Source organism: Chrysochloris asiatica, unplaced genomic scaffold, assembly GCF_000296735.1.
Source record: "Chrysochloris asiatica unplaced genomic scaffold, ChrAsi1.0 scaffold00006, whole genome shotgun sequence".
Lineage (NCBI taxonomy): Eukaryota > Metazoa > Chordata > Mammalia > Afrosoricida > Chrysochloridae > Chrysochloris > Chrysochloris asiatica.
The window spans coordinates 15,236,165-15,254,989 of record NW_006408524.1 but is presented as its reverse complement, the minus strand read 5'-3'; the positions used below and the strand labels follow the sequence as shown (position 1 = coordinate 15,254,989).

The following is an 18,825-nucleotide window of genomic DNA, read 5'->3' as shown; positions in this document are numbered from 1 at the left end:
GCCATGATGCCTGTAGTCCCAAGCCTGCCCACCAGTGATGTATCCACCCTGGGGTGCCTCATTGTCTCCCTTCTTCTGTGTGTCTGTGTATTCTTTTGCTATCCCTATCGCCGCTGGATCTCCCCTCCTCGTGAACCAAACACTCGTGACAACTATGTCGAGGGAAAACCCCGACAACTATGGGTCGGAATTGACTCGATGGCACTTAACAACAATAACAACAACAATTACATACTAACAGCAAGTAGGCAAATGAACCTCCAATGGTATTCACCTTAGAGTCAGAAGTAAAACAAGAATGAATGATAAAGCCCATAATTACTGTCATTATCCGATGATATTCTGGAAGTTCTAGCCAATACAGTAAGAAGAAAAATGAAAGAGATATAAATATATTAGTTATAATTACTTGACATAAATAACAAAGGGCTTCAAAAAGTTTATGTAAAAATTCCATTTTTACATGAATGATTTAAAGGCCCCTTGTATGAATACTTGCCTAGAAAATTTAGCAAATCAATCACCACACTAGGAAAAATGAAAAAAAGTTTGGTGATATTACTAGATATACACTTTATGTATAAAAATCAACAGATTCATATAAGGTATCTGTGACAAATTAGCAAATGTTTAAAAAAATTTTTCCAAAAATAATAACAAAAGCCCCTATAAAATCCAGGAGAACTTAAATAGCTTCTCTTTTAGGCTTGCAGGGGGAAAAGAGGATAAGGTTTTATTAACGTATAATAATTATAACAGCAATAATAATCAACATTTTAACATGAATTGATTCTATTAATACATATGATAAGTTTTGGGTTTTTTTTTATTATTACCACTGCTTACTTATGATGGAACTGGGGTACAAAGTGGCAAGTTCCTGGCCCACAGCTAGTAAACAGAGATATGCCATATTCCCGGATTGGAGACTCAGCTGTATAAAGATTTATTGGAACACCATAAAAATTGATAATATATGAATTTGGACATTTGCATTAATCTGAAGCATTTTCAATAAAAAGACTATAGTTGGGGGCTGAGGGCAGGGAGTATTCCAAACACATTTAGTGCATGGTTTACTTGGGTAGATAAACTTAAGCAAATGTGAAGGATGTTAATAAGTGGGGTTGGGGTAGAGGGAAACATTGAAATAGTGGGGTTCATGCTCAGAAATAAGTTAACAAAAGAAACAGTCTGGAACAGACTGAGGTACATATGAAAATTTACAAGTATGTGATAAAAACTTACATTCCAAATAATTGGGGCAATGATTAGATAATAATTGTATAGAACAATGCCATTTGGAATGAAAAAAAAAGATACATTCTGTATCTCACACCACATCGCAAAATGAATGCAAAAATGATTAATGATCTACTTAAAATAATTTGAAAATTATGACTAAAATGTTTTAATGATTTGGGTATGACAAAGTGTTTCCAGCAAAAAATGAACACACACACAAAACCGCAGAAAGCTGATAAATATGAGTACATAAAGATTTTAATTTTTTCTAAAGTTAAAACCATAAATAAATGAACTAGTATCATGGAAGAAGTTATGCCATATAACATAACAGACAATATCAAATCCAAAAGAACATTAATTAGTTTCTCTTTAGACTTGCAGGGGACAAAAGGAATTTGCTAAAGTATAATAATTATAACAATAATAATCAGCATTTTAAGTACTTAATATGAATTGATTCTATTAATTTCTATACTATTTAACAATCTTGCAAATCAACTTTAAAAGGTCAAGAAGGAATATAAAATAGGCTACAGACAAAAACTTCACCAGTAAATGAAAAATTATAAAAATGGTTACTAGATTTCATAATCGATAGAAAACAGTTAAAAGTTCAATAACACCGGCGTGGTGGTGGGGAGGGGCTGCAGGGTAATGGATACTTTCTCATAACTTTAATTTCTCAGTATTTATTACATGCCAAAATATTCACTCTTTATAATCCAGCAGTTTCATTTCAAGTATTTTATACTATAGAAATACTAGAGCAAACGTACAAAGCTGTGTAAGGATGCTCATTACACATAGCTTGGTTGTTATGACAAAATATAAATGCCCATTGATTTAAGAGTAGTTAAATACACCAGGCCAAGCATGATGAACTGCTATGAACATTACAAAGGGAGAGTTATTCAGACACCCAAGACATATAGTGAAATAAAATTAACAAGTTGCAGAATAATAAGAATACCGTTATTTCATTATTTCTTTAAAAAACATATTGTGTCTACGTATATCTTTTCTAGAAGGATACTTACAAAAGTGTTTACAATTAACATCACTGAGAAGTATAAGATAGGGGATTTTACCCTCACTTTTAGATACATTTCTACGTTGCCTGACTTTACTGAATTACTATAAACATACATTATTTTTATGATTTAAACTACCCCTCAGCCCATACATACACCACGCAGTCACTCCAGGTCTGTAATAATTTAGAAAAGCTTCTTCATTTTGACCCCAAAATTGTCTACCCATTGACTCAAGTCTGTTCTCTCCCATATTACTCTCGCCAATATTTGAAGACAGCTGCCATGTACCCCAAACCTTCTACTATTCAATTAACTATCCCAAATCCTTCAAACATTCTTATGTGAATGGTTTTCAGGGCTGTGAAGACACATCTTTTAGAATACCAGACATATTTGCCTGAGCTCTATCTGATTGAAAGAAAGTAGAACAGGTCTTCCTTCCATCCCCAGTAGTTTGGAACTGTTTCCAATAAATGCACTATGAGATATTAGCTCTTATGGCACTCATACAATGACGTTTATTAAAAACACAAGTATGGGATATGGGGTTCATGGAAACTCTCTGTACTATGTCCAGTTTTTCTGTAAATCTACATTGATCTATAAAATAAAGTTCACTAAATTTAAAAAAAATCAAACGACATACCTATAAATATTAAATATAATTTGAGGTAAGTGTTCCCTCAGCGTGAAGTTTTGTCCACGATTTACTTCTTGTGTCCTGCAGCAATGTGTCATTTATGAGTCATGTTATATTTTATTGTCATCTATTTATGCCTTAATTCTAGTGATTTTACTAAAATTGTAAAATATGTGATGAAACAGTTTTTTCAGAATGTAGAACAAAATATTTAATAAGTATTCAGGAAAATAATTATAATTTCTCTAAAAGTAAAAAAAAAAAACAAAACAAATACAAGAATGTCCAAAATCGAGCTTTAGTTTATTTCTGATTGCTGACTTTAAATTCTAGAGATATATTAAAACTACACTGAATCACTTTAAGCTCTGAGCCAGTATAAAATATAAGTGTCTCCAAAACAGGTTCAAATACAGTGCACAAAACAGATACATGAAAATAATACAGTCTTTATTTTTAACAAAACTAAGTTTGCTTCATAATGCCTTTCTTCATCATAATCCTGAAGCTTAATATACATGCATTTGAAAAATTAGTATTTTATTAAATTATTGAATCATTTACTATAATCTTTAAATAAAACAGCTATGGTATCATTACCTTAGATAAGTGTTTGCAGATAAGGCACACTGAACATCACGAGTGATCTGTGAATGGAATCAAATCAATGTAAGGAATTTCTAAGGAATTATGCAACATTCAAAATATTCTGATTCATTAATATAAAACACAGCACACTAGAAAGAAGGTTTTTTAAATGTTAAAGTTGCTGGAACCAAGAACAGCTTAGTACTAGTACCAGCTCTACCACAAACAAGTTATAACTTGCTCTCTTCTTTACGGTAAAAGTGTTGGAGTAGATCTTTCTGGTCTGTTTCAGCTCTAAAATTCTAAGGTTTTATATGTACACAATTCCTTACTAGTGTTTTAAGTTTATATTTTTATTGGGTGGAGATGGTATAAGGAGCCCTGGTGGTACTGTGAGTCAGGTTAATGCAAGGTTGGTGGTTCAAACTCACCAATCGCTCCTTGGGAGAAAGGTGAAGCTGTCTGCCCCAGTAAAGATTTACAGTTTCGGGAATCCTACATGGGGTCACTGATGAGCTGGAATTGACTTGATGACAATAGGTTTTTTTGGCGGGGGCGGCTTGGGGGCAGTGTAGAGATAGTTGGTTTCTATAATAAAACGGCTTCATCCGCATGCATAAGAGATTATTTTATATTAGCCTTCCACGCAAAGTAAGAATATCTACCTATCCATCCATTCATTCAGCCACCTCGATGTGTGGACATGTCTCTATTCACACTTCACTCAAAACTCACGATTGTTATAAAATTACTTATGGGCATTAGCTGCTTTGCTGATTGCTCTTTCAACCTGTAGAAGGTTAATGAGCACTCATCAAAAAGTACTGGATGATGGTTGTTGTTCTTGTTAAGTGCCATAGAGTCAATTCTGACCCATAGCAACCCTGTGTAGGGTTTCCAAGGAGCAGCTGGTGAACTTGAACCGCCGACCTTGCAGTTCAAACTGGTGCATTACCCACAGCGCCACACCAGGACTCCACTGGATAATGGTGAGGGTGGGGTGTGAAAATGGGAGGAGTGGAAGGGGAAGTTCGGGACTAAATTTAGCCAAAGAACCTTTAGCAGAAATTATCTGCAACTTAAACCATTAATTTTTTTTAAAAATTAAAGGTATCTGAAATTTTTGTATGTCACATGATATATGGTTTATAACTCACAAACACTGAAAAATTTGAACTCTTACTTAAAATCATATCTAGACTTAGAATTTCTTACTTCTCTTACTGATTCAAAAGCATGGTGATTTAAGAATATTTGAAATTCCACAGACTATGATATGAATTTAAATTCAATGTTACTGTCTGCAATTATTATGCATTAAGTAGCAGAAGTGAGATGCCAGGATGATATATGAGCAAATGCCAATGATAAGGTTTCGTTAATAAAATATATTCATGTGTATCCATTGAAGATTCAGTATTGTCATAGGAAAATCGTACTATTGATATGCCTCCTTTTTTTCCTTCCTAGATGTGATTTTTTTTCACAATTAGTGAACTTGAATTAAAAGTAGCTTTGAGTGGTATGACAATAAAGAATGAAGGGTTTCCATTAAAGCAGAAAGGAGGTAGAAATGTATGTGAGTGTGTGTACATGTGTTCATGATAGTACAGGTACATGGTTTGGGGGCTAGTAATGTATACGATCCTTATTTTTTAAAACAGCAAGAGGGGACATAGCTACTACTTCTTACTGCACTGGATGTCTCTCCACAGAATAGTTCATTTATCCCTTAGTGGAGAAACAGGCAAGCGGGGAAAGCTGCCTCCTGAGCTATGCAGGACCAAGGGGAGAGAGAGCAGCAAACGTTTTTTGGATTTTTTCCATTTCTGCACATAACTGCTATTTGATTCTTTCTAAGTGGGCCCGAGGGAGCTGGATCACAGGTAAAACAACAGAGATATAGACGGCTTCTCTTTCTCATTCACAAATTATTTACATTGTATTGTGAATGCAAAGGAGTCCTGGTAGCATTGTGGATTACAAACTGGGCTTCTAACTGCAAGGTCAGCAGTTCGCATCTACCAGTTGCTCCATAGGAGAAAGATGAGGCTTTCTGCTCCCATAGAGATTTATAGCTTCAAAAAGCCTATACAGGGTCACTATGGGTCAGAACCTACTTGTTGGTACACCACCACCATTGTGAACAAAGGATATTGGGGATATATATATATATTGTTGTTATGTGCCGTGGAGTGGGTTCCGACTCATAGCGACCCTATACAGGGTTTCCGAGGCTGAAAAGCTTTACGTGAGCCTCATCTTTCTCCCACAGAGCAGCTGGTAGTTTCGAATTGCTGATCTTGCGGTTTGCAGCCCGATTCGTAACCACTACGCTACCAGAACTCCTATATATATATATATATATGGAAGACAGTGTAAGAAATGCAATCTGACTTTAAATATAGAAAACTGTTATTTCAGCAGGCTTACAAGTGGTGTGGTGGTAATGAAATACTGTTTTCATTGCGACCTGCAGAAGGCTGGCTTGCAAAATGTGCCCTTTGGTCATTTAAATGGATATATATTTGATGTGTGTTTTGTGTACATCAAAAAAAAAAACACCCAAAACAGGAATAGAGGTAAATACTGTTAACCTATGGAGCGTGGAGGGATTGTAATTAATGCAATGAAACAAAATATGATTGGTTGAGTATAAAACTGATGATCACAATACATTTTTTTTTTTTTTAAAGTGAATACACACTGACTCAATACAGGACAATTTGTAAACAATATAAATAAAGATGGTTCAAAGAGGACCCGTTGTCTCTAGCTAGGCTTTTAGATAAACTACTTCAAGACCAAGAAAATCTGCTTGTAATATTTTCAACACAATTTTTTTCTGTTGTGTCATTTTATTTATCCTTCTGTTATGAAAATAATGAAAATGTACAGGATGATTTTAAAGATACGGTTATGCAAATGTCTGATATACATGTCTACCCAAATAGATCAAGTCTTTTCAAGATGTGGTTTATATTTGAAAGGTAACCAAAGTTGACATGTACTTTTTTTTCATTGCACCTGTAACAATTACAATTTTATAGTCATTTGTATGATTATTTGCTTATGTTTCTAGGCAGGAATGGCTATGTCTTATTTGTCCCATTGTACCCAAAGTGCTAGTGTAGTGCTTCATACATATCTTCTAAAAGAATAAGAATATATTTTTCTACTACTGTTGTTGTTGTTAAGTACTGTTAAGTCAGTTCCAATTCATAGTGACCCTATATAGGGTTTCTGAGGAGCCACTGGTAAGTTTGAACTGCTGAACTTATGGTTCAAACTGATCTTATCCTATAGCACCATGTTAGGACTCTAAAAAAACCAAAGACCTGAATAAAAAATTAAATTTTTTAGGAAAGGGAAGAGTTCATATTAAAACTGAGCTAGAATTCTGAAGTATTAATATTATTATATTACAATCCTTATCTTCAAGCAAAAAAAAAAAAAAATAGACAGAAAAATTGTAAATACCTTCTTAAAGATTAAACAAGCGACCATCATAACAGCTGGAAGCAGAAATGTCTTTGTGTATCTCAGTGGTGTCTTAAACAGGAAAATATTGACAAAAGTTAGTTTTACATCATATGAATAAAAATCTGTGTGAAATTGACTGTCAAAATGAAACTTCTTAAAGGTAAAACTACCTTGGTCATTAGCAGCATATACATTACTAGCTTCTAGGTTTTAATACAAGAATCACAAAATTATAAGAAAAAGTTATATAAAATTTAATGATACAAACAATATTATTAAACATAGAATTAGTTATTTCTATTTTTTTTTTTTGCTTTTATCTCTTTTTTATTGACATAATATTATTTTAAATGTGTGTTTATGGTTTCTGGGCCCTGCATCATAATTTCCTGTGTTGCAACTAAATTTTTATTAGTGTCGCTAAAGCTAAAAAAGAAGAAAAGTGCTCTTGTGTTGTGTGGTGCTGTCAAATCAGTTTCAACTACTAGAGACCCTGTGCGTAACAGAACAAGACACTGCCTGCTTGTACACTGTCCTTCCAGCCGCTGTTACATTCGAGCCCATTGTTGCAGTCACTGGTCCATTACATCCCGTTGAGGGTCTTCTCCTTTTGCGTTAAGCCTCTGCTTTCCCAAGCATGACATCCTTCGCCAAGGACTGGTCCTGATGATATTTCCAAAGTGTGTGAGAAGCAGTCTTGTCATCCTCACTTCTGAGGAGCATGCTGCCTGTACGCCTTCGTTCCGTGGTATAGTCAACATTGTTTGTTGACACCTTAATTCAAATGTATCAATTCTGCTCCAATCTTCCTATTCAAAGGAGCCCTGGTAGTGCAGTGGGTTATGCACTGAGCTGCTAGCCACAAGGTCAGCAGCTGCAATTCACCAGTGGCTGCATGTGAGAAAGCTGAGGCTTTCTGATCCCGTAAAGATTAGTAGCCTTGAAACCCAGCATCCCCTCTGCAGGATGGAGATGTGATTATCTTCTTAGAAAGCCTATGAGACAGTTATTTCTGCTCTGTCTTATAAGGGTGCTGTGAGACAGAATGGACTTCATGAAACCACCACAACAACATGTTTCATACACTGTGTTAAGTACTTGACATGAATCCTCTCATTTAATGATCATAAAAACTCTTTAAGACAGGAAGCTATTTTCATTAAATTTTCAGATGAGAAAACAGTAGGAAAAAGTGAAAATTAGCAAAGATTAGAGTAAAGCACGACTGAGTAATCTAACTAGGTGTTATAGCATAAAATATTTTGTGAGTCAGATTAAAAGCAAAAAAATAAATAAAACTGTGCCTATGAAGGATACATAGAAGAACATTCCTACCGCTTTTTCCATAAAGTCAAATTCAGGAGCACAGGTGTATATCAAGGTATCAAAATCTGTGTATCTTAAGATTCTGGCTGCTATAAGGTCACTCAGGCGAATCTGGAATAAAGTAAAATGGATTAAAACTGTATAAATAATTATGTTGCCAGCTCCAACTCATAGCAACCCTGTGCACAATAGAATGAAACACTGTCTGGTCCTGTGCCATCCTCACAATGGTTGTTACAATTGAGCCCATTGCTGCTGCCACTATGCCAAAGAACTATGTAGTCTGTCATAACTGATTCTGAAGTACTATTAATAGAGTCTATTAAGCACATTAAGGAGCTCTGGTAGCGTAGTGGTTACGAATTGGGCTGTGAACCTTAAGTCAGCAGTTTGAAACTACCAGCTGCTCCATGGGAGAAAGATGAGGCTTTCTGCTTTCGTAAAGATTTACAGCCTTGGAAACTCTGTACAGGGTCGCTATGGGTCAGAATCGACTCGACAGCACTTAACAACAACAACAATTAAGCACATTAAGTCTAAGATACATAGATTTCCCTCAAAGAAGACAAAATAATAACACAATTAACCAAAGTGCTATGTGTAGAACTGTGATGATAATTGAGAACCTAAGACATGCCAAGAGAAATGAAAAGTGGACAAAGTTACACAACCTAAGTAAAGATGGCGGTAATGTAAAGCGTGAACGAAAATCAACATTTGTTTAACAGAAACCACAATTCAGTTAAGTCAGGAGATTGTATATTCAGATTATTTGTCAATTCAAAAAGAAAATAATTTAAACCCTTTCATACTGTAAATTGTGAACAAACTCTTATGTATTGTCTTTTTGATAAAATCTCATGTACTCATTAAAGTGTTTGGTGCTTCATGATATATTTAAAACACTGCTTCAAACCTTTAAATATAATTCACAAGAATTATAACTATACATATTACTTTGATTCACTTCTTGTTGTTAAGTGCCTTCGAGTCAGTTCCAACCCATAGCGACCCTGTGTAGGGTTTCCCATGAGCGGCTGGTGAGCTTGAACTGCCAATCTTGGGGTTCAAATCGACTTTGCAGTCTAGTGCATTAACCCACAGCATCATTGCCATAAATATAAATGCTACCAAATAAACCTATACTTGTAGAATCAATGCTTTCTACCGTTTATTGATGAACTGGTGTGATACTGTAGGATATGCACTGGACCACAAGGTCAGTTTGAACCACAAGGTTGATAGTTCAAACTCACTAGCTGTTCCTCAGAAACTCTAAAAAGAGTTACTAGAAGTCGGAACTGTCTTGACAGCACTTAACAGCTGTAGCAAAACAATGATTTTCCACTGCTTTCTCAGAAGGAAAAGGAAAGTTTTGGTATGTAAAACCTTAATTCATATTATTTTACATGAAGAACTCATTTTATTACAAAGTTGGTGATTTTTTTTTTTCTATTGTTATTAGGTTCTGTCAAATCAGTTCCAACTCAACTTCGGTACAACTTACGTGCCACACCCTGTCTATGTAGAAGAGAACAAAACCCTGCCCAGTTCTTCGCCATCCCGATTGTTATGTTTCAGTCCATTGTTGCAGTCACTGTGTCGATCCATCTTGTTGCACGTCTCACACTTTTTCGCTGACCTCCACTTTACCAAGAGCATAATGTCCTTCTCCAGAGACTGGCCCCTGCTGATAGCATGTCCAAAGTACATAAGACAAAGTCTCCGCATCCTTGCTTTTAAGGAGCATTCTGACTGTATTTCCAAGACAGATTTGTTCATTCTTCTGGCAGTCCATCGAGGTTTCATTTACTCATGGTTCTCCTTGCCTACCAAGGACAACCTAGAATTGAGTTATTTTTTCTAATGTAGAGGATTCCTGGTAACTAAGAATAAGTTTACCAAACAACTGTAATGGCAAGTTTTTTTCATAGCTATCACATATAGGTCATGCACAGTCTCAAGGATGTGTGTGTGTTTATTTTTGCTAGGATTTATAAAGAGCTAGTTGATAATGTAGAACCAGACAAGAAACAAAAGCACTGACGAAGTTAACAGGTCAATAAATAACTCAGAAGACCTAAATAAAGTTGATTATGAAATGTATACTCTATAAAATAAAAAGTTATGATCAATAAAAGGGAAGGAAGAAAAGAAATATATCAGACATAAAAGGGAACAACAGCAACAAATAAATCCAATAAACCGCCGTGCAAAGCTAGCAACAAGTGGAAAATAAATGCTTACATTGTGAAATTTTATTGAACATGATGATGTGTAAAATAGATAATAACTGGACCTGGCCTTTTAAAGAGTAAGTACTATAAATCCTTTATGGAAGTTGAAGTAATTTCAGCATAAGAAAAGGGTTCTAAAATTGGGTAGTACTATAGTAGTGATGGTGCTGGTTGTATGCCGTGGAGTTGGTCCTGACTCATAGCCACCCAGTATAGGGTTTCTGAGGCTATAAATCTTTACAGGAGGAGAAAGTCTTATCTTTTTCACATGGAGTGGCTGATAGATTTGAAATGCTGACCTTGTGGTTAGTAGCCCAACTTGCAACCTACGAGGCTACCTGAGCTCCTGAATAGTAATACACAGGTAAATGTATCATATACTACTGTATGAGTTCTGGTGTGGTGCTGTAGGATCAACCCTGGACTGCTAATCCACCAGCTGCTCCTTAGAAACCCTATACAGGATCACTACAAGTCAGAACTCACTCAACAGCACTTAACAACAACAACACTGCACGATACACTCATATATGCTTATATTTAAATACAAAGTGCTAAAAAATCAAAAGTAAATTCATGCATTGTTTTCTATTCCCGGAACTGATTCGTTAAATAGGGATTTGCAACACAAAGAGTTTCTCTAATATATGGCTTTTCTGTCTTTGGGTTTATAGTTTTGCCAAAATGATTGGCTGGACCACACAATCTTACAAGAGACTGAGTAGCCTACTATGCAAATTATGCATGTAAAATTACCCAATAGGATTAAATGACTTTGTGGGAATTGGTGGATTACTACGCGAATTAAGTGATTTGAACTACTGAGGAGTCAGTGAGTTTCTGGTCCTAGAGTGAGGCCCACGCCTTGAAATTGACAAGGAGTAGCCCTGATGGTGTAGTGGGTTATATGTTTGTTGGTTTACTAACCGCACAAACAGCACTTACACTACACTAGACGCTCCTTGGGAGAAAGATGAGGCTTTCTGCTCCCATAAAGATTTACAGCCTCAGTAACCCTACATAGGATCCCTATGAGTTGGACACACATAGCCAGTCAGCCAAGCTTACTCAAGGACTGGTCCCACAGAGTTCAAGCGGGACCTCACTACCATCAAAATTGGCTAGAGTGGAGCACAATCCCTGTATTGACAACTACCTAGATTCAGAAAACAGAGCTGAAACCCGGAAGGAAGTGAGAACTAGCAGTAAGCACAGCAGAGTCCAGCTGCAGAGAAACGTCAGCAGCAGGCCAAGCGTCAAGACCCATGTGACTAGCAGAAGGCTGCAGTGGGTTTGCTAGTCCACTGAGCAAGAGAACTGTGTGCCTTCTGGTAGGAGCCTTGTTGGCTGAGTGTATTGTCTCCAGGAAGTTATCAGTGGAGCTAAAGCTGTAACACTTGTGTAAGCAGGCAGTGGCCTACACAAGCAGCAGCAGCAGCAGGCATGGCCAAGTGTAAGGCTGAATGGGGGCATGACCAAGAAGCTGCTTGGTCTGGACCTATCCTGATTGAACAACTATATCCAGATTTGCAGTGAGCAAATTTGCTGGAAAAGACCTCTTTAAAGGGTTTAAAAGCAAAGATGTCACTTTGAGGAGTAAGCTGCAGCCAACTCAAGCCACAGTATTTTCAATTGCCTTAGGGCATGCAAAACTGGACAATGAACAATTGATGTCTTTGAATTACAGTGTTTGCAAAGAATACTAACTACACCAAGGACTGCCAGAAAAAGGAATAAATCTGTCTGGGAACAAACACAGTCAGAATATTCCTTCGAAACAAGGATGATGAGACTACTGTAGACACATTTTGAGGACGAACTATGCATTTGAGAAGGATGTCTTGCTTGTTCCAGTAGAGGTTCTGCAAAAAAGTAGAAGACCCACAGCAAGACTGATTGACACAGTGGCTGCAATAATAGGCTGAAACGTTGAAATGATTGTGAAGAGGGGACAGGACTGGGTAGTGCATTTGTTGTACAAAGTTCTATTGTACTTAACTTTGCTACCCATGAGTTGGAACTGACTCAACTGTAACTCTTAACAACCGGAACAACAATCCTGTCTCCTGAGTTGTGTCCTTTTACTTTCAAGTTGATACTGATCCCAGGTTGTAGCCCAGTTACTTTCCTAATAAAACACATAAAATTGTATGATCTGTGAATTCTGTGTGGCCATTGTAATGAATTATCGAACTGTCAGAGAAATGTGAATATTGTTGAGGGGGAGGGGAATTGTTCATATCAGAAATGGTGAAGAATTCAAAGAGTGGGGCCTTGTTCTTTGCCAATGCCTTCAGTACACCTTGGATTTCTTCCTTCAGTATCATTGGTTCTTGAAATGGTTGAACATTGACCATTTCTTTTTGGCACAGTGACTCTGCGTATTCCTTTCATCTTCTTTTGATGCCTTCTGCACCAGTCCACAGTTTGCCCATGGAATCCTTCAATATTGCAAGTTGAGGCTTGAATTTTTTTCTTTAGTGCTTTCAGATTGAAAAAATGCTGACCATGTTCTTCCCTTTTGTTTTTCTAACACGTATGGGTGGCTTTAGCAAACAGAAATTTATTTTCTTAGAGTAGCTAGAAGCCCAAATTCAGGGTATTATAATATTAAAATACCAGCACTAAGTAAGAGTTCCCTCTGTCTACTCTGGGGAAAAAATCTTGTCTCTTTTCACCTTCTAGTATTCCTATATTCCTTAATGGCATGCATTTTCCCCTTGCTTGCTTGCTTTCTTAATCTGTTCTTTTATATCTCTAAAAAGAATGACATAAGACATATCCTAACTCCACGGTACTTAAACAACAGCAACATACTAATATTGCCTCAGTAACATACCAGTTCATTGCTAAGTGTAAATAACCACAGATATGCTGCTGCTGTTGTTTAGTGCCATTAAGTCTGTTCCATCCCACAGCAACCCTGTATAGGGTTTCTGCGGAGCAGCTAGTGAGTTTGAACTGCCAACCTTGAAGTTCAAACCAACCTTGCAGTCAAGTGCTTATCCTACAGCCAAACCAGGACTCCTGGGGGGTTAGAATTTAAAATACATAATTTTGAAGGACGCTATTCAATCTATAACATTCTACCCTTTGCTGTCATTAAGTGCTGTTGGTAGGTTTTGACTTATAGTGACCCTGTTTCTGAGGAGTGGCTGATAAGCTTGAACCGCTGACCTTGTTGTTCAAACTGACCTTGCGGTCCAGCACATTAAGCCACAGCGATACACCAGGAATCCACTTCCAAAATACATGTCCTTCATACATGCAAAACCCATTAAATCATCCTCAAAATCATACTTTATCTCCAAGTCCAAAAATCTCATTTTCTGAATTGTCTATAACAAAAAAGGTGAAACTTTAGTTATATTCTATCCTTCAGAGAAATTCATCTTCACCATTGACACTCTAAAATCTAGAATACAAATATTCTGTTTCCAAAGTACAATGGTGGAACAGGCACAAAGTAGATATTTCCACTATCAGTGGGAGAGACTGAAGGGAAATATGAGATAATGGACACCAGCTTTCAAGATCCTTGATGTTGGCTAGGCTCTCTGGAATCTGGATAGGGGTCCCACAGCCAGGAACTCAGCTCCATCTCCCAGGCCCACTGGCATGGCAAACTCTGCTCTCAGCTTTGGGCAGCAGCCTCCTACTCTTAGCTCACCAAAGTCTTGCTTAGAAATCACCTTGGCCAAATAGTCAAGTTCATTCCTTACAAATTCTGCCTTCACCAAATATTTGAACTTAATTCAGACAAGCTCTTTGCCACTGCATAAAAAAGCATGATCTTCTCTCCAATGTCCCATCACATGTTCATCATTTTAAAGTCTCACTAGTGGCATATTTAGTCCCCACATTTGTAGGAAATAATCTACAAATGGCACCATTATGTATCTAAGATGTGTGGTGCTGTGGGTTAGTGTGCTGGACTGCAAAGTCAGTTTGAACAACAAGATGGGCAGTTCAGGGTCACCAGTCATTCCCTAGAAACCCTATACATGGTTGCTATGGGTTGGAAGCGATTCAACGACCAATTCAATGCCACTTAACAAAAGAAGACAATCGAGACTTTCTCTAAGGCTCTCCTCACTGAATCCTTGGTAGGATTGCCTTAGGTGTCCATAATTTTAACACTAGTGTTCAGGGCAAGCTAAGCTTTTACTGTTAGGGACCTTATAATTCCTCCCAGTTCCATATCCATTACACAACTGCAAAACCACGTCTACAGTATAGTGATTTGTTAAAGCATCACCCTACTCCCTGGCACCAGATTTTATCTTAGTAATCTAATGCTACTATAACAGAAATACTGCAAGTGGGTTACTTTAAGGAAAAGGAATTTATATTTTCACAGGTTAGGAAGCTAGAAGTCTGAATTCAGGGGACTAACCGAAGAAAGGACTCTTTTTATTTGACTATTCTGGGGGAGATTTGCCTTTCTTCAGCTTATATTCCTAGGTTTCTTGGCAATCATGTAATGTGTATATCCAAACCCTTTACTTTGCACTTATTTGCTTGCTTTTATATTTCAAGAAATTGACTTAAAACACACTCTACAATAAGGAGTCTTGGTGTGGTACTGTGCGTTATTGTGCTGGACTGAAAGGTTGATTTGAACCACAGGTTCAATGGTTCAAATTCACCAGTGGCTCCTCGGAAATCCTACACAGGGTCACTATGAGTCAGAACCGACTTGACAGTACACAACAATAACAATTCTGCCTCAGTAACATACCAAAGAAAACCCACTATCAAGTGGCTTATAGCCACAGGTATAATAGGAGTTCAGGTGTGGTGCTGTGGGTTAATGCGCCAGATGGCAAAGCCATTTGAACTGCAAGGTCGGCAGTTCAAGCTCACCATCTGTTCCTAGGAAACCCTATATAAGGTTGCTATGGGTCGGAACTGACTCGACGGCACTTACAACAACTACATAGGAATGTAATTGCTAACTAATGTTATGTGTTAACTTGACTAGGCTATGGCTCTTTTTTGTGGTTTGGCAAACATTATTTTGTGATTTAGTATGAGCTGCCAATCAGTTGAGAAGAGATTTTCCTTGTGGGTGTGGCCTGCCTCCAGTACATAAAAGGATGTTCTGGTGAATCTTCCTTTATTTCTCGACTCTGTGTACTTCTCATTGCCTGACCTCTGGTTCTTGAGACATAAGCCTGCCTCCTGATTGGCAGACTTTGGATTCGCCCTTCTGCACCTCCATGAGCCAGCAGAGGCCGCTAGCCTATAACCTGATGTGCAGACGTTGGTTTCCTCGGTCCCTGCAACCACGTGAGCCAGCAGAGATAGTCGGTCAACTGTCCAGCCCAGGTTTTGGGACTTGTCAGCCCCCACAATGGAGTGAGCCATTTCTTCACAATTGCATAGCCATTGCCTTGAATTACATTGCTGTCTATGTAAGTCAATATATTTTTCACTGGCTTTGCTCTTCTAGAGAACCCAGACTAAGACAAGGCATTAACATTTATAACATACACAAGGGGGCAAGTTAAAAAGTATTGCTACTAGGGTTCTACTCATACATAAACCCCAATCAAACTTTCTGCCAGCAAGCTGATTCCAACTCATAGTGACCCTTTATAGGGTGTCTGAGACTGTAAATCCTTAGGCTACCAGACAGTCTTACCTTTCTCTCAATGAGCTACTGATGAGTTTGAACTGGCAACCTGTGAGTTAGTAGCCCTACAGCGCCAGTTCATACATTCACGGGTTTATTCCAAACAAAACATGTTTACGCATTTTTCTGCCAATAATGGATGGCTATGGACAAGTTCTCTCAGTCACACACTTGTCTTATTCATCTCCTCAGGGTGTTTTCAAAGAAAAGAATAATTTTTGTGCCATGGAAAAAAAACTATTTTAGTCAGGGCTAATATCAAATGTTTAACAAAACTCAAGTAGACATCTTCGCAAATCATTGAAGTTTTACAACAAGTTCACAGGAAGGGATGCTGTCCGTAGAAACAACCATTTTTAGCCAAATTGACCCTTTTTCAGTGAGGTCTAGAGGACCTCAAACACAAATTCACAGCAGAGTGGTTGGCTAAGGTTATGGCAACTGTTTCATTTGGGACCCCAAAGGGATAGACTGTCTCCAAGGGCATAGCACACTCACTGGGCTTATTATGAAGAAAGTCCAAGCAATGGAAACTGCATTGGTGAGCAAAACAGCCATGAAAGTAGAGTGTCGAGAAATTCTTTACATTGCAACAATGCACTTACGCTTCGCATCCTTCCAGGGTAGCTCAGGCTACCCTATGAGAATTTCCTTGGGAAACCTGACCCCATCACCCTTCAGTCCTGGTCTTTCCCTTTTAGATTTCTTTTTGTTCCCCAACCTTGAGAACATTTAACAGGACCACTTGCTGTTTTCACGTGGTATAAATCAAAGAGTGCAGAACTCTCTGACTCCTGGAAACACTTCCTCAAAAAGTGTGCAGACCTATATAGGAGACAAGGAGCTCTGGTAGCGTAGTGGTTACGAGTTGGGAAGCTAACCTCAAGGTCAGCAGTTTGATACTACCAACAGTTCCATGGGAGAAAGATGAGGCTTTCTGCTCCTGTAAAGATTTACAGCCTCGGGAACCCCATACAGGGTCGCTATGGGTCGGAACCAACTTCACGGCACTTAACAACAACAACTTGTAGGAGATGGAGTCCTGGTGTGGCACTGTAGGATAAGCACTCGACTGCAATGTCAGGTTGAACCACAAGTTTGGTGGTTCAAATCCACCAGCTGTTCCTCAGAAACCCTACACAGGGTTGCTATGAGTTGGAACTGACTCGATGGCACTTAACAACAACATAGGGGAGATATACTAAGAAGCAGTAGTTTCACTTGCTGATGATATTTTTGTCTAATGAACATTTCTATGATTTTGTAGCAATTTTTTTTTTTACTTAACTTTTATATCAAATGAAGAGATTACACTAGATAATTTTACTGTTTTCACACAATTACATACTTATAGGAACGGTTGTGTTTTAACTAAAAAGTACTTACATGGTCTGAAACGCCAAAGATTTTAGATGTCAAAAATTTCAAAATAATTGTTCCAAACCACCAGATACATCCTTGGATTAGCTAGAAAATAAATGAAATAGATAGCAGTCAGGTACTAGAATTATAAACTACTAAATTAGAATATTCTATCATATGACAGGAACATTTTAATCATATAAAGTATCTTAGTTGTTGTTGTTATGTGCCATGGAGTTACTGAGGTCTAAAAAAATGATAAGAGGTTTTCTTAGAAAATTTTGTTTAAATGAAAAGAATTAAAAGTGACAATTACTATATAAACTACATAGCAACACTAGGGTGCCACATGTCCAAAACCTAGAGGCAATTATAAAAAGTTATTTCTTTTCAATTTCTGCTAAGATAATGGGGTTATGTATTTGTTTTCAAATACTGTATTTTAGCTGGAAATCCTTTTTTTCTAAAACATGATAATAAAATTTCTTCTACCACTCTTATGGAAATATAATTCTATGACTCTTCTTTTGAAATTTTAAACCTTGCATTGTCCTTGTAATGAGAAATAGGGACTAAAATTTATATAGGCATTTCTGGATTTGTTGTTGTTGTTGTTGATATTGTTAATTTATTTTGTGTTTTGGTTAGCCTTGATGGAAAAAGTGACAAATTGTGCTTTTGGGTAACCTGAGGAAAATTAAAGCAGTTTAAATTTAAATCTCTGACCTTACCCTTCCCAATAAAATTACGCAGATTAGCAAGCAGAACAACAGAACCACATACACAGAAAGCACAAAGCAGGACCTTCAAATTTCCCGTAAGTAGAAAAAGAAACTCCAAACCCAGAAGAATTCTATTTCCAGTTCTTGACCTAGGTTTCTGCAGCAGAGAGATGTGCCCATTAAAGCTATGTAAGAGAGAGAAAAGGGAATTGAAGGGCCCAGGCCCGAGCAAGCTCAACTAGTCCCATAAAGAGAGAGTCCACCCTGAGTGGGAAAAGAGTCCTGGCAGATTGACGTAGGGTCTCTAACGCAGGGATTTCATCGTGTCCAGAAGGCTCAGTACTGATCTCAGGAAAGGACTGCTTCTGTGAGACAGGACAATAACTAGGAAGGGAGAAGCAACATGGGAAGAAGAGAGGGTTAAGAAAATAATAAGCAAAAAGGAAAAGGCTAGTATACTGCAAGACAAATGAGAATAAGTATAAAGGCAATAACCACCTCTATCACACTCACTCCCTGAGTATCATTGGCTCTTGTTCATATGGTA

General features: G+C 37.5%; 1 protein-coding gene across 1 annotated transcript in view; it reads right to left on the bottom strand.

The window, feature by feature from the left end:
* The window catches only part of LOC102827936 (probable C-mannosyltransferase DPY19L2-like), a 138,585-nt gene that overhangs the window by 57,032 nt on the left and 62,728 nt on the right, over positions 1-18,825 (bottom strand). The window contains exons 13-16 of the mRNA XM_006832269.1: positions 17,581-17,661; positions 8,329-8,430; positions 6,991-7,062; positions 3,523-3,569 (exon numbers count right to left, since the gene is read on the bottom strand). Of these exons, the coding sequence (XP_006832332.1) occupies positions 3,523-3,569; positions 6,991-7,062; positions 8,329-8,430; positions 17,581-17,661 (302 nt within the window). The remainder of the gene's footprint in view (positions 1-3,522; positions 3,570-6,990; positions 7,063-8,328; positions 8,431-17,580; positions 17,662-18,825) is intronic.